Genomic DNA, 15,615 nt, shown 5'->3' with positions numbered 1-15,615 from the left:
TGGCTTTAAACTGTGTGTATTGTTTTTTGTTTCTGTGTGCTTGGAGTAAAAGGTCTTGGCAGGCAGCTACGGAGCTGCTGCCAAGTTTCTTATCGGTGAAGTGGTGTCTGGAGAAGTCTTTAACCCTCGGCTGGCTGTTTGGGTGTGTGGGTCGGACGGGGACAGAACATCTTGTCCGTCACCCCGAACATACTCCATCGTTAACCCACGATGGACCAACAGCTGCAGCAGCAGATACAGCAGCTAATAGATGCCAATCAGCTCCTACAGCAGCAAGTGACCCAGTTACAGGCTCAACTTGCTTTGGGGAATGCTCCTGCAGCTCTTCCCCCCCTCCTCCTCCTCCCCGTTCGAGATGCCCAGTGAACGTGCCAGAGAGATTTTCTGGGCAGATGGAGCTGTTCCCGGCCTTCATGGGACAATGCCAACTCTTTATGGCGATGAGGCCGGAGGATTTTCCGGATGATCGGGCTCGGGTGGCATTTGTGATTAGCTACCTTTCTGGCTCTGCCGCCCGATGGGCCACGCCCCTGTTGTTGCAAAACAGCCCATTACTCTCGGACTATCTGGACTTTTTGCAACACCTGCGCGTAATGTATGAGGATCCCCTGCGCGTTCAGATGGCAGCGAGGCGCATCAGGGACCTCCGCCAAGGAAAGCGCGCCCTGCAGGAATATATCGCTGAGTTCCGACTTCTAGGCCAGGACTTGGCATGGAATGAGGCGGCGCTGATGGATGCTTTCCAGGACGGCCTCTTGGACGAGCTGCAGGACGAACTGGTGCGGATGGAGGTGCCTCTGACCCTCGACGCCCTGGTGATCCAATGCCTGCGCATTGACGCCCGCCTTCAACTGCGACGGCCTCGTCGGCCCCTTCCGGACCCACCAACAGCTTTGGCACCCCCGCACCAACTGTACCCCGGACCACCCCATGCTTTGTGGCAACGGCTGAGGAGCCCATGGAGCTCGGAGCAGCTAGACCTCAACTGATGGCCCAGGAGCGGATGCGGAGACACCAAGGGGGATTGTGCCTCTATTGCGGCGAGGCTGGACATTTTGCCGCCTCGTGTTCCAGGAAGCGAAGTGGGGCGCTCAAGCCTGTTCTGGAATCTCGGCGTGACCAACTGGGAAACGGGCCAGGCCTGGCCTAGGGGACACCCTGGGCCAGGCACGTGACCATGCCCCACCGGACTCGGTGACTGTGGACTGTGAGCCCCCTCAGCACCTGATTCTGGACACCCGGGTGTTGTTGACCAATCGGTCGGAGCGGCTTCGGGCACACGCACTGGTGGACTCCGGGGCCACAATGAACTTCATGGACCAGGCCTTTGTGGCCCTTTTTAAGGTTCCCTTGGTTCCAGTGGACCCTCTGTTGAGGGTTGAGACTATCGATGGGCGGGAACTCGTGGCGAGGCCCATCAAATTTGCTACTCAGCCCTTGCGCCTCACCATTGGGACCCACGAGGAGACGATCCAGTTTTATGTCACGGCGGACCTTCATTTCCCATTGGTCCTGGAGATGGCCTGGCTTCGGGCCCATGATCCTCAGGTGGCATGGTCGAGAAACGCCATTTCGTTCCCGAGCCTGCAGTGTGTCGATCATCACCGCCACACCTGTGCCGGCCAGGACGTCTCCACCCCTATCATCTCCTTGCCTCCTGAGCTGACGTCCTTTGCCGATGTGTTCAGCGAAAAGGAGGCGGACCGATTACCCCCGCATCGACTCTACGACTGCCTGGTGGACCTGCTGCCCAATGCGCCACTGGCCGCGGGCCGCCTGTATTCCATGTCGGAGCCCGAATTGGCCGCCCTACGGGACTTTCTGGACAAAAATCTGGCCCGAGGGTTCATCCGGCCTTCGTCCTCCCCGCTCTCAGCCCCGGTCCTCTTTGTGAAGAAGAAGACGGAGGATTTACACCTGTGCTGTGATTACTGGCGCTTGAACGCCATCACAGTGCGGAATCGCTACCCCCTGCCGCTCATCCCGGAGCTGATGGAGAGGTTGCGGGAGGCCTCGCTCTTCACCAAGCTTGATCTCCGAGGGGCCTACAATCTGGTGCGCATGAGAGAGGGTGACGAGTGGAAGATGGCGTTTGGCACCTGATTGGCCACTTTGAGTACACCGTCATGCCGTTCGGGTTGACCAATGCCCCCGCGGTCTTCCAGCATCTGATGAATGACGTGTTTCGGGACATGTTGGACCGGTTCGTGGTGATCTACCTGGATGATATTTTGATTTATTCCCAGACCCAGGAGAGCCACCTCCAGCATGTCCACCAGGTCCTGCAGCGCCTGTGGGAGAACCAACTCTATGCGAAGTTGGAGAAATGTTACTTCTTCCAGACTTCCATAGAGTTCCTCGGGCACATCATCACCTCCAAGGGCATCGCGATGGACCCGCGCAAGGTGGAGGCCTTGCGCAGTTGGGAACCCCCACGTCAGGTGAAAGACGTCCAGCGTCTGCTTGGGTTCGCCAACTATTACCGGACCTTCATCCCGGCCTTCGCCACCCTTACCTTGCCACTGACCCAACTCCTTCGGAAGAAGATCCCGTTCCAGTGGGGGGCCCCGCAGCAGCAGGCCTTCGATGTCCTCAAGCAGGCCTTCATCACGGAGCCGGTCCTGAGGCATCCCAATCCACACCGTCCGTTCGTGGTCGAGACAGATGTGTCCAATGTGGCGATTGGAGCGGTACTGCTACAGGCCCCGGTGGATGGCGGCACTCTTTTTCCCTGCGCTTATTACTCCCGGAAACTCAATCCTTCCGAGCGCAACTACACCATCTGGGAAAAGGAGTTGCTGGCTATCAAGACCGCGTTCAAGGCATGGCGGCATCACCTTGAGGGGGCCCGACACCAGGTGGAGGTGCGGATGGACCATCGGAACCTCGAGCACCTCACCACAGCCAGGAAGTTGAACCAGTGGCAGATCCGGTGGTCATTGTTTTTCGCCCGGTTCAACTTCCACGTCGTGTACATTCCGAATAACCTCAACCAGAGGGCGGACACGCTATCCCGCAAGCCGGAATACTTCTGCCCCAAGGACTCCCTTCCCCCACGGACGGTGCTGCCAGCAGAATCCTTGGCCGTGATCCAGGAACCAGCAGACTTGCGGGCTCGGGTGCTGGAAGTGCAGCGCCGTGATGACTGGTCACAGCAACGGAAAGCGGAAGTCAGCCCAGCGTCCCCCTGGACCTTGGAGGAAGGCTTGGTGAAACACCGGGGCCAGCTGTACGTGCCCACAAGTCCGCTCCGAGCCCTCGTCATGAACCAGTGCCATGACAACCCCACGGCAGGGCATTTCGGCCTCTTTAAGACCTTGCACTTGGTGACGCGGACTTTTTGGTGGCCTCGGGTACGGCATGACGTGCATGCGTACGTGACGTCCTGTGCGACGTGCCAACAGGCCAAATCCGCATCTGGCCCACCGCCGGGACTCCTCCAGCCGCTGCCGACATCGGAGAGACCGTGGGGTGCCATCTCCATGGACTTCCTAACAGATCTACCACTGTCCACCACGTTCACGACTGTCCTTGTGGTGGTGGACATGCTCACCAAGATGGCCCATTTCATCCCGTGCCGCGGACTGCCATCGGCCCACACCACGGCCCGTCTGTTCCTGCAGCACATCTTTCGCCTCCATGGCCTGCCAGATAGGGTGGTGTTGGACCATGGAGCCCAGTTCACGGCCCGCTTCTGGAAAAGCCTCATGGCCGCGCTGGAGGTGCAGGTGTGTCTGTCATTGTTGCTCCATCCGGAGACTGACGGGGGCACAGAGAAGGTCATTGGCATCCTGGAGCAGTACCTCCGCTGTTTTGTCAACCAGCGGCAGGACAACTGGGCCGAGTACCTTCCCCTGGTGGAGTTCGCCTTCAACAACTCCCAACACACCTCCACCCAGATGACCCCGTTCCATGCCAACGTCGGCTACCATCCACGGCTTTTCCCGTTGTCCATCTCGGATTCCCCTGTTCCCGAGACCCAGGACTTCCTCTCGGAGCTGCAGGCGGTGCAGCAACTGGTGAGGCGGCAGCTGATCCAGGTGAAAGAGGACTATAAACGGGTCGCCGACCGCTCCCGACGGGCAACGCCACTGCTGGCAGTCGGAGATCGGGAGTGGCTGTCCACGAAACACCTCCCCACGGACTGGCCAGTGAAGAAACTGGACCATCGTTTTATCGGTCCCTTCCCCGTTGAGGCAGTCATCAGCCCGGTGGCCTACCGGTTGACCCTACCACGCTCCATGCGGATCCACCCCGTTTTCCATTGGTCCCTCCTGGTCCCTGAGGCCCCAGCGAGCCAATCTCCGACGCCTGACGATGCCTGCCCCCCCAGCCGCAGCCGATGAGGAGGACACCTCGACGTACGAGGTGGACAGTATCCGGGACTCCCGTTAGCTGAAGGGGCGCTTCCAATACCTCATTGCCTGGAAGGGATATGGCCCCGAGGATTTCAGCTGGGTGGACGCTTCTTCCGTTCAGGCCCCTGACCTGGTACAGGCCTTTCACGATCGGTTCCCATCCCGACCACATCCCGACCGGCAGACCCAGGGAAGGGCCCTGCGGTGGGGGATAGTGTTGTGGCTCCATCTTGTGAGCCCCTCTTATTGGAGGAAGAAGGCTCCGAACATGAAGGAGAGGAGATGGCCAGGCCTCCCTCTCCAGGACCCTCCTCTTTGGCAATGTGTCAGGTGTCTCCCGACGGAGAAGAGATTGACCAGGAGCCAGGTGGTTCTGAGATTGGCCAGGTGCCAGGAGTTTCTGAGATTGGCCAGGAGCCAGGTGTTTCGGATAGTGAGGAAGAGAAGTTGTGGCTGGATCCACACCAGCGTAGGAGCGACAAGCGTGCACAGCAGAAAAGGAGACGTGCCAGAGATTAAGCTGAGTCACTGGACCACACCCACAGGCTATAAAAGGGAGGTGGTGGCCATTTGGACCTCTGTGACAGACAAAAGCTGAATCTCTGGCGAAGTAGTTTGCTGTGGCTTTAAACTGTGTGTATTGTTTTTTGTTTCTGTGTGCTTGGAGTAAAAGGTCTTGGCAGGCAGCTACGGAGCTGCTGCCAAGTTTCTTATCGGTGAAGTGGTGTCTGGAGAAGTCTTTAACCCTCGGCTGGCTGTTTGGGTGTGTGGGTCGGATGGGGACAGAACAGGTTTGTTAAAAACAGAGCATGCCAAACCAATCTTATTTCATTCTTTGATAAAGTGACCAAATTAGTAGACCAACGAAATGCCGTGGACATAGTATACTTAGATTTCAGTAAGGCATTTGACTAAGTAGACCACAACCTATTGCTTGGTAAGCTAGAAAAACGTGGAATAGACAATACCACCACCAGATGGATTTGTAGCTGGCTGACAAACCGTACTCAATGAGTAGTCCTCAATGGTACTACATCCACATGGAGAGAAGCAGTGGGGTACCACAAAGCTCCATCTTAGGCCCAGTATGCTTCAATATCTTCATCAATGACTTAGATGAGAGAATAGAAGGGGAACTCATCAAATTTGCAGCTGACACTAAACTGGCAGGAATAGCCAACACCCCAGAAGACAAGCTCAGGATCCAAAAAGTTCTTGACAAACTTGAACAATGGGTCCTATCCAACAAAATGAGTTTTAATGAGGAGAAAAGCAAAGTTTTACATTTAGATAGGACAAATCAAAGATATAAGTACATATTAGATGAGACATGGCTCAGAAACATTAACTGTGAGAGGGACCTTGGAGTCCTAGTGGACGATCACTTGACTATGAGCCAGCAATGTGCAGCAGCAGCCAAAAAAGCTAATATAATCCTGGGTTGTATAAACAGAGGCATAGAACCAAGATCACACGTAGTATTCGTACTGCTTTATAAAACCCTAGTGAGACCACACCTGGAATACTGCAACCAATTTTGGTCACCATGCTATAAAAAGGATGTTGAGACCTTGGAAAAAGTTCAGAGAAAAGCAACTAAGATGAGCCAAGGCCTGGAGATTAAAACATATGAAGAATGGCTGCAGGACTTGGGTTTGGCTAGTCTAAAGAAAAGAAGAAAATAGGGGAGATATGATAGCAGAATTCCAGTATTTGAGAGGCTTGCACAAAGAAGAGGGGGTCAAATTATTCTCCAAAGCACCAGAGGGCAGGACAAGAAATAATGGTTGGAAACTGATCAAAGAGAGAAACAACCTGGAATTAAAGAGAAAGTTCCTAACAGTGAGGGCAATTAACCCAGTGGAATGGCTTGCCTTTGGAAATCGTGGGTGCTCCATCACTGGAGGTTTTTAAGAAGAGACTGGACAGTCACTTCTCTGAGACAGTATAGGTTCTCCTGCTTGAGCGGGGGGCTGGACTAGAAGACCTCCAAGGTCCGTTCCAGCTCTATTCTATTCTAATTTAATCTTGGAACCACTGAACAATATATTTCAAACATCATGGAGCACTGGGAACTATCAGAGCACTAAAAGAACTGATGTGGTTTCAATCTTAAACAAGTGAAAAAAATAGATCCAGGAAACTACACACCAATCAGTCTAACATTAATACCTAATAACCAAGCAACAGATCTGTGAACACCTAGAAGCAACAAAGTTATAACTAGAAGCTAAGATGGGTTTGTCAAAAATAGATCATGCCAAACAAATATTATTGCATTCTTTGACGAAGTGACTAAATTAGTGAACCAGCAAAATGCAGTGGGCATAATATACTTGGACTTCAATAAGGTATTTGATAAAATAGACCACAATCTAATACTTGGATAGATTTGTAACAAACCACGCTCAACAGGTAGTCCTGAATGGAACTACATCTACATAGAGGGAAGTAGGTAGTGGGGTATCACAAGACTCTGTCTTTGCCCAGTATTCTTCAACATTTTTACAAATGTTTAGATGAGGGGATAGATGAGGAATTCATCAAATTTGCAGATGACATCAAGCTGGTGGGAATAGCTAACACCCCAGAAGATAGGCTCAGGATCCAGAAGGATCTCAATAGACTTGAACACTGAGCCCTATCTAACAAAATGAAACTCCCTGGTGAAAAAGTAAAATTTTGCAAATAGGCAAGAAAACAAAATGCACAGGTACAAAATACTGCTCAATAGCAGTAACTGTGAGAGGGATCTAAGAGTCCTAGTGGATAATCACTTAAATACGAGCCAGGAGTGTGTGGCAGCAGCCAAAAAAGTCAATGCAGTGCTAGGCTGCATTAACAGAGAGATAGAATCAAGATCATGTGAAGTGTTAGTAAAGGTAAAAAAGATAAATGTTTCTCCTGTCCAGTCAAATATGACTCTAAGAAGCATTGCTTATCTCCATTTGTTAGCTGAGAGAGCCAGTGTTGTCTGAAGACACTTCCATGGTCATATGGCCAGAATGACTACATGCCAAGGCACACAAAATGCTGTTAGTTTTCTGTTGAAGTGGTACTTATTTATCTATTTGCATTTGCATGCTTTTCCACTGCTAGGTGGGTAGGATCTGGAGCAAGTAAGGGCACCTACTCCTTCACATGGCACTTGGGTCTCATAACCCAGCTCTTCACTTTCCAGCTGACAAATTCAGAGTCTTTAACTACTGAACCATCAGACTTCTAAGTACTTTATTTATAAATTATAATTTTATATTTTATAAGTTATAGAGTGGTTAGTACCACTTTATAATGCCTTGGTAAGACCATACTTGAAATATTGTATCCAGCTTTGGTCACCATGAAATAAAAAAGATGTTGAGAGTGCAGAGGAGACTAACAAAAATGATTACGGGACTGGAGGCTAAAACATTTGAAGATAAATTGCAGGAATTAGGTCTAGTAAAAAAAAAAAAGAACTAGGGTGACATGATAGCAATGTTCCAATATTTGAGGGCTGCCACAAAGAAGAGAGGATCAACCTATTCTCCAAAAGAACCTGAAAGCAGGACAAGAAGCAATGAATAGAAACTTATGAAGAAGAGAACTTATCTAGAACTAAGGAGAAATTTCCTGACAGTGAGAACAATTAACTAGTGGAACAACTTACCTGAAGAAATTGTGGGTGCTCCATCACTGGAAATTTTTAAGAAGAGATTGCACAGCCATTTGTCTGAAACAGTATAGTCTGTTTGATCAGAGGCATGGACTAGAAGACTTCCAAGGTCCCTTCCAACTCTGTTATTCTGTTAGTAAAAGTTAAAAGTCAGGAAAGCTGAAGATATTATTCAGAAGAAGGCCACACAGCCCATATTTAGGTTTTCTCAATACTTTATCTATATGTCAAAATATCTGACAGATATTAACATGGAGATTCTCTAAATATGTATCTGAGTAAATTGAAGTTATATGCATTTTATTACTTATTCTATAGCCCAAATCTGCAAAGATGGATATACATGAGAATTTAAGAAATATCAGGCAAGCCAAACACATATTAATAGTTTTCATTGATACTTGTATTTTCAGGATATTTTCAGGATATATTTTCACATGCTATATATCTTCTTTTGTACTATATTCATATTTCTGAATGTAATGTAAATACATTAGTAGTTATTTTTTTTAAAATGCACAAATTATCATCAGCACATAATAACAAGTTAAATTCTAACTATATCCAAAATATCCTTCGGATATAGATCAATATTTCCAATATCAAAATAACGAAATCATGGTATTCTTTGACAAGTTCCATAAAGCATCTTAATAAGTGATTAATAATTATAAGTACAATAACTCTCATTAATTGAGATTGTTCCATATGCCCTACTGGAAATACTTAAAAAGAGAAGAGATTCTAGAGATACTAGACTTTTAACATCTAGTCTTGAAGAAAAAATATTAGGTATAGATGAAATCAAATCAAAATCTAAGGGACTGGTTTGGACAAAACTCAGCAGCACTTTTTTGTGCGGCGGCTGATAAAAACAGGATCGCCAACATGATCGCCAATGTCATGAAGAAGAAGAAGAATAGATGAAATATACCATTCCACTTGGAAGTCTTCTTGGCATCAAAAATTGATCAAACAGCTGCTCTTTCTTCATCAATTAATCTAATATCAGGCATTGTGAATCATATAAAGATATTTTCAACTAGCATCAACAGCCTTAACTATCTATTCAGAAAAAGATGATTACAGACTGAACAAAGAAAAACAATTGCTTCAATCTGTACTCCAAATGTTAATATAACCAAATTTCCTCTACCTCGCAAAAAATTCCAAATATTTCTTGAAATTGCAGGGGAGATATTTTAATTTGTGGAGATATGAACAGGTGTTCGTCTTTGAATTTAGATAAAGATGAACCATTCAAATGTGGAATTTGTACCTTTCATCTGTACAGACTAATCCAACACTTTTAAGATTAACAAAATAAACAATTGTTAAGGAAATTTAACAATTTACTACAAAAAGATGTTAAACTTAAGTGTCATCTGAAAAGCTTCTTACAAACAAATTAATTCCTTCTACCATTTTAATAGTAGAATGGGTTTCAGCCAACCATTTATTGCATGACTTATTTTCTTTAGCATCAACTAGAAGAAAGCCATGCAAAACTAAACAACACATTGAAGAATGAACTGAAGTAATTAGAACTGAAACAATTAGAAGTAACTTTAGTTACATCCTCTGTTGGACATAGAAAAAGGATAAACTATTTATAAAAACTGGATGTAGTGAAATAATTGACATAAGAAGTTTAATTTTTCTAAACAGAAATATTTTTAAAAAGCATTTTTTTCAATACATACAGATTGTTTGGTTTTTCCTTTTGCCCCAGCTCAATAAATTTACCAATGGCACTCAGATCAGAACATTTTTATGTACTTGTATGTGGGAGGGAAGATGTGGATAGGGAGCCAAATATAGAGGAAAATATTTTTTCCATATTGTTGCCAAAGATGCCTTATTGAAAATTCAAACAAGAATTTTAGCATTGGACTGGATTTCATTTTTGTATGAAAGTGGAAACTAATCTGTGTTTCTGTCTCTAATCTGTAGCCAAATTGCATTGGATAGAACTGCCATATGAATTTTTTCATAAATAGCACTGGATTTTCATAATCTCCTTCTTTTGCATTAAATCTATATTCAAGATTCTAAAATTATTTCTGTGTAGCAAACTTTGTATAAAACCATTTTGTCTTGAACACCCTCCACTTCTTAATATAATTTTTATTTTCAAGTTTATTGGTTTATTTTTTTCATAAGAGTCATTTATTATTTATAAGATAACGTTTCCATTGCCTAAACAGATTATAAATAGTGGCATCTGCAAGAAGAAAGAAATAAGTTAAGTTGGTTGTTGCAATCACATGATCAAAATCCCATCCTCTTTTTATATTTATATATGTCTGTAGAAGATATTTTTCCCTAAGATCAAATAAGTCTTAAACATTTCCTGGTTTTATACAGAATATAATCTTTTTCTGTTGTTAAATATTGAAAAAAGTGGCATAGTTTCATCCTAAAGTCTGTTCCCTTTAAAAAATAATCCATCCTTAATCAATTTTATATTGTAATAAATAAATGTATATTTTATTTTCCACTAGATGGAGATATTACACCGTTTTGTTCCATCAAGCACAGAGCAGTAGTTTTGTGGGTCTTTCATTGAGAAGTGAATGATAGATTTGAAAAGCTTCCATTCTAAATTATTCCTTCTGCTCACTTATCCAGGAAATTAAATATTGCAGGAGTAATCTCTGTAATATATTGCTTTCCCTTCTCACATTCATTTTAAACTTGTTACCAGATTATACTGGCTTCTAAAATGATCAGTTAGGCTTAATCCATGCTTTATAACAAAGGGACCAATTATAATTATCTTTGAACATAATTGAGATTGTTATTTACATGAAGAAGTTACAACTGTTTCAAGAGCTTCAGTTTCCTAGTATGATTCTTGGCAATGCTATGAAGTACAATTTCCATATAAAAATTCTCCATTACCATTTCTGTAATAGTTTGAAAAAATATATTAAGAACATATGTCCCTATGGACATTTTTTAAAAAAATAAATAAAGTCATTATAGAAAGTATTCATTCATCTGTAATAAATTACAGACTTTTTTCACATTTCACAAGTTTATGACACCTGATATTAGTCAGTTTGAGGGTGGACAGTAAATGGTGGCTGCTACTGCTATATTTTTTTGTAAGTTTATAGATTTTTCACAAGGCAGAGCAATCTCACGTAATGCTACAATATAGTGCTGTTTAATCTTTCAAATATATTGTTAGTCCTATCGCTCACCTTTTATTTTTAATTTTTGCCACAGAGAAGGGCATTAAGAACAGCCTCTGAAAAACTCAGGAATCGTTCCTCTTTTTCTACAAATGTTGTATATAACACTCCTGGAACCCGAGTTAACCGGTATATCAGCCGCTTAATAGAGGCTCGGCAAACTGAATCAGAAATGGCAGATCTAAACTTTTTTACTCTAAGGTATAAGCAGATAGAACGTGAGCAAAAGGTAGGTGAGACTTTTCTTAAAGATGGGTTGCATTTTTTTGTAAATGCAAGATTTAGCCTTCCAAACCTGAGGTCCTTGAGATATTTTGCACAGTGTTCTTCATCTGAAAGGAACAGGAATGAAGAAAGTACTTTCAGGAAAGGATTGGCTTTATTCATCACAGAATTATTATTTCATCATGCGGTTTTAGGTAGGATAGTAAATCTTGCCTTGGTGTTACAGCAATGAGGGAATGTAATCTTTGTGTTTGTAATCTCTAGAGTCTCTTCCTTCTTTCTTTATATGTAAGGAGAAAGCAAATAAAATGTACCTTTATGATATCAGATAGTTGTTGTTTTGCCTGACTGTAGGATCCTAGTTTCTTCCTTAAATTATCAGGATATTGGGACCCTTTCATAATTTTAGATCAAAATGCTCCTATTTTGCAAAAATATTTTGCAAAAAATATTAAAAGAAACTTGGAGCATTGTTCGTATTAGCACTTCATGTTTCAATATTTTTATCTGGAGAAGATCAACACATAACAAATACATACTCTTTTTTCTTTATTCAGTTAATATTTGGCAGTTCTCCCTACAACTATTTAATCACTTTTGTTTTTACTAGCTACTGCTACTAAGTTGTGATAGTTTGTTGGGACTGGCTTTGATTGAAAATCAATTATGTAGTATTTGGGTATTTTGTAAGAGAGAATGTTTCACAAACAAGTTGCAGTGATAAGCAAAAAACACAGTTTGTGATAAAATAGGGTTGGCTTTATCCAAGATAAACAATTTCACCAAGAAAAAAAAGATTTTATTTTTTTGGGGGGAAAGGATATCAATATTTTTCATGATTTCATTAAGAAATCAGAGAGATTTCTTATAAATGCAAGAAATCCTCTTCAAGCTGAACTTTTTCTCCTAGTTTCAGAAATGAATTTGTCTTCCTCACTGAGTTATTTCCCATAGATCATTTCTTCCTTAGAATTATTGAACCTTTATTCAGCTGTCTTTTTCAATAGCTTTGAATGAATTATAATATTCGACCTACTTAAAAATGTATAAATCCTAGCTTTGTGGAAGGTCTCTAAAATCAGTGTGGATAACTATAATTAGAAAAGTCTGGTCCTAAAGGAAAGTTATTAACAATTTCCAATATAATAAAAATGATGTGAGCTTTGGGTGGAAATGAAGGCTGCTATGTTAGCACTTCTGAGACCTGAGATAACTGCAAAGATAACATTCCACCCTTCCTTCCCAGTCTGAGGTGTAAAGGCTAGGGCTTGCCTTTGTTTTCATAATAGCAGACAACTTTATTTCAAGGATAGCACACATTTATCTAGGATTTTTTCCTTCTTTTCCTGATTCCAAGATAAGGAGTGATGGAAAGACTTATTTTGATTTGCAAAGTATTCTGAAGTTTAGAAGAGGAATTTCCCCCAATTCTGGGCTAACTATAAATATTTAAAAAGAAATATGTAACTGGCAAATTTTAGGATTTAAAATCTTTTTTGTACTTCATTTTTAGCATAATTGTTTGTGTCTTCAGAATCACAAAATGCAAAGCAAATGGTTAACTAAATCTGTCTCTCTCCTTCCCTCTTTCATTCACAGTATCACCAACTTCAGGATGAATATTTCACCAGTTCTGTAGTTTTGTCACTGATTCTAGCTGCCTTATTTGGCCTTGTCTACCTTTTAATAATACCACAGTAAGTTACTTTGTTTCCAATAATTTAAATGCCAAGTGCATTTATACTGGTATATAAGTATTTTGAATGTGCTTTGTATTCATTAAATGTGTCTACTTCTTAAATTATATCCAACATGCTAAAAAAAATCCTCAATTAATGTCTTTTAACTTTGAAAATTTTCCATTGCTCTTTACTGAAGTTTTTGGGAACAAACCTAGTGCAATGGATTGCTTGTGGAAAAACAAATCTTGTAGGCAGTGCTTTTTTTTGTAAAAAAAAAAAAAAAAAGTGCTGGAACTCACACACGTTATATAACTCGCCTTGCCTACCCTACAAGGTTCCATCCAAAAAAGGTGCCGGAACTCTGTTCTGGGCATTCTATGACAAAAAAAAACCCCTGCTTGTAGAAAGTAATAAAACACAAACAATTCTATATTAATCCATAATAAAAAGCAAATTTGCTTTTGTTCCTACTTTCTAGGAACATTTAGCTAGGAACATTTAACAGAGCAATATCTGCATTCATGGCGTTTCTAAAGCTGCTGGAAATTTAAGAGCCAAAGATTCAGTGTATTAGTGTACAGAAAATCTAAGGGTTAAGCAGATTATATATAAATTGTGTATCATAATGTCATTTACTTTTTTCCCCTCTAGTACAATCATATGGTGTCCTAATCAGGGATGGATAGAATTCTTTCTTTAGGGAAAAGAATAGCTCATTGAAGTTTTTTAAATATTTGTTACAGTTAAAGTTAGCACAAACTCATCCAAAGGCTATTTTTTTATTTGTTTAAAAGAGGTAGTATCATTTATTTTACCTATTTCTGCTGAAATATAAAAGCAGCTGAAATTCAACATTGTTAAATTCATTTATCAAATAATGTAAACTGAAAGTCCTAACTATATATGATGATTATGGCTTCTTTCTGACAGAAAGAGTGGTTAATGACTTACCTGAGTTTGGAAGAAATGCTTCCACATTTTGCCAAGGGCTTTCTAAAGAAATTAAGTTAATGCTTTAAGAAATTAATTTATTCCAGAAAAGCTAACCAGAAAGTAAGAAAGCATACTACTGTACCCTTTGTTTTGTCTAGTGTATATGTAAAAAAAATCTCAGTATTAAATCAAATCTAATGTATTTATGTAGAGTTAATATTGATTAAAGCCATCAGGCAGAATGAAGGAAGTAGAAGGCAAAGACAATATGTATACATATACATATACACACACACACACACACACACACACACACACATATATATATATATATATATATATATATATATATATATATATATATATATATATATATATATACACATATATACATGTTTTTCAAAATTTGGATTGCTAACAAAGAATTAAGGGAGAACTGGAATAGCCATTTCGAACTTTTTAGTTCTTTTCAACCAGACATACCCTTCTGAGATTCGAACCTGGGCTGTCTGCATGTTAGGCAGATGTATTAACCTCTAGACCACAGGCTTTTTCTCACTTTGTCATATATCAGTGGTTCTCAACCTGTGGGTCGGGACCCCATTTGGGGTCGATCGACCATTTCATGGGGGTCGCCAAGCAAGGCTGTCCGCCATTTTTTTGTCCGCCATTTTTTTGTCCGCCATTTTTTTCCCCTTTTCCGGCAGGTGCCTTAACTCCCTTGGGCTGGGCCAGCTGGTGGTCGGCCTGCTCCGTCTCTGCCGCTTGCCAGCTACGCCTCGGCCAGCGCAGGGGGCGGAACCATGCATACACGGCGCTCCCGGGCAGGGAAAGTCCTCGACTTACGACCGGTTGGGTAGTCCTCGACTTACGACCGGTTTAGTCCTCGACTTACGCTTCGTGCTTCTGGATCGGAAGGACTGAGCACGATAGAGCACAGAACAAGAATAGGAAAGAGTTACTACAGCGCGCTCAGCTGGGACCCATGATGCGCGCTAGGAACCGGATGTAGATGATCAGCGGCTGCATATAGGCAACTCCCAACAATGGCTTGCATACCCTGATGATGTCAAGAGCTCTTGACGAAAGCTTGGTGGTTTAGTAAATAAATTTTTAAATTTTTAAATTTTATATGTTTTATCCTCCTGGTGATCAACTATTTATTGTTTTTAAAATATGGATACACACAAGAGTCATGTTTTTACTTGTGTAGCTAAATATATATATATATATATATATATATATATATATATATATATATATATATATATATATATATATATATATATATATATATATATATATATATATATATATATATATATATATATATATATATATATATATATATATGAGAATTAATTACACTAAAAATCCGACTCTTGGGTGTAGTCATAATAAAAAGCAAATAAAAGCCGAGCACCAAGAGGAATAAAATTTTAAAATTTTTAAAAAGATTTAATGAGCCAAGCTTTTGTCAGAACCATCTGACATCATCAGGGCGTTAAAACAGCAGTCTGGAAGAAACCCTTATATAGCGTTGATCGGATGCAGGCGATCAA

The 15,615-nt window shown here is 42.2% G+C and overlaps 1 protein-coding gene across 1 annotated transcript in view; it reads left to right on the top strand.

Moving 5' to 3' along the window:
• ADCY1 (adenylate cyclase 1) overlaps positions 1 to 15,615 on the top strand; it is a 438,043-nt gene that overhangs the window by 350,320 nt on the left and 72,108 nt on the right. The window contains exons 9-10 of the mRNA XM_015816400.1: positions 11,248 to 11,442; positions 13,038 to 13,135. Of these exons, the coding sequence (XP_015671886.1) occupies positions 11,248 to 11,442; positions 13,038 to 13,135 (293 nt within the window). The remainder of the gene's footprint in view (positions 1 to 11,247; positions 11,443 to 13,037; positions 13,136 to 15,615) is intronic.

Source organism: Protobothrops mucrosquamatus, unplaced genomic scaffold, assembly GCF_001527695.2.
Source record: "Protobothrops mucrosquamatus isolate PMUCROS unplaced genomic scaffold, P.Mucros_1.0 scaffold447, whole genome shotgun sequence".
NCBI lineage: Eukaryota > Metazoa > Chordata > Lepidosauria > Squamata > Viperidae > Protobothrops > Protobothrops mucrosquamatus.
Note: the sequence above shows the minus strand (reverse complement) of the source record. Positions and strands in the feature narration are given on the sequence as shown.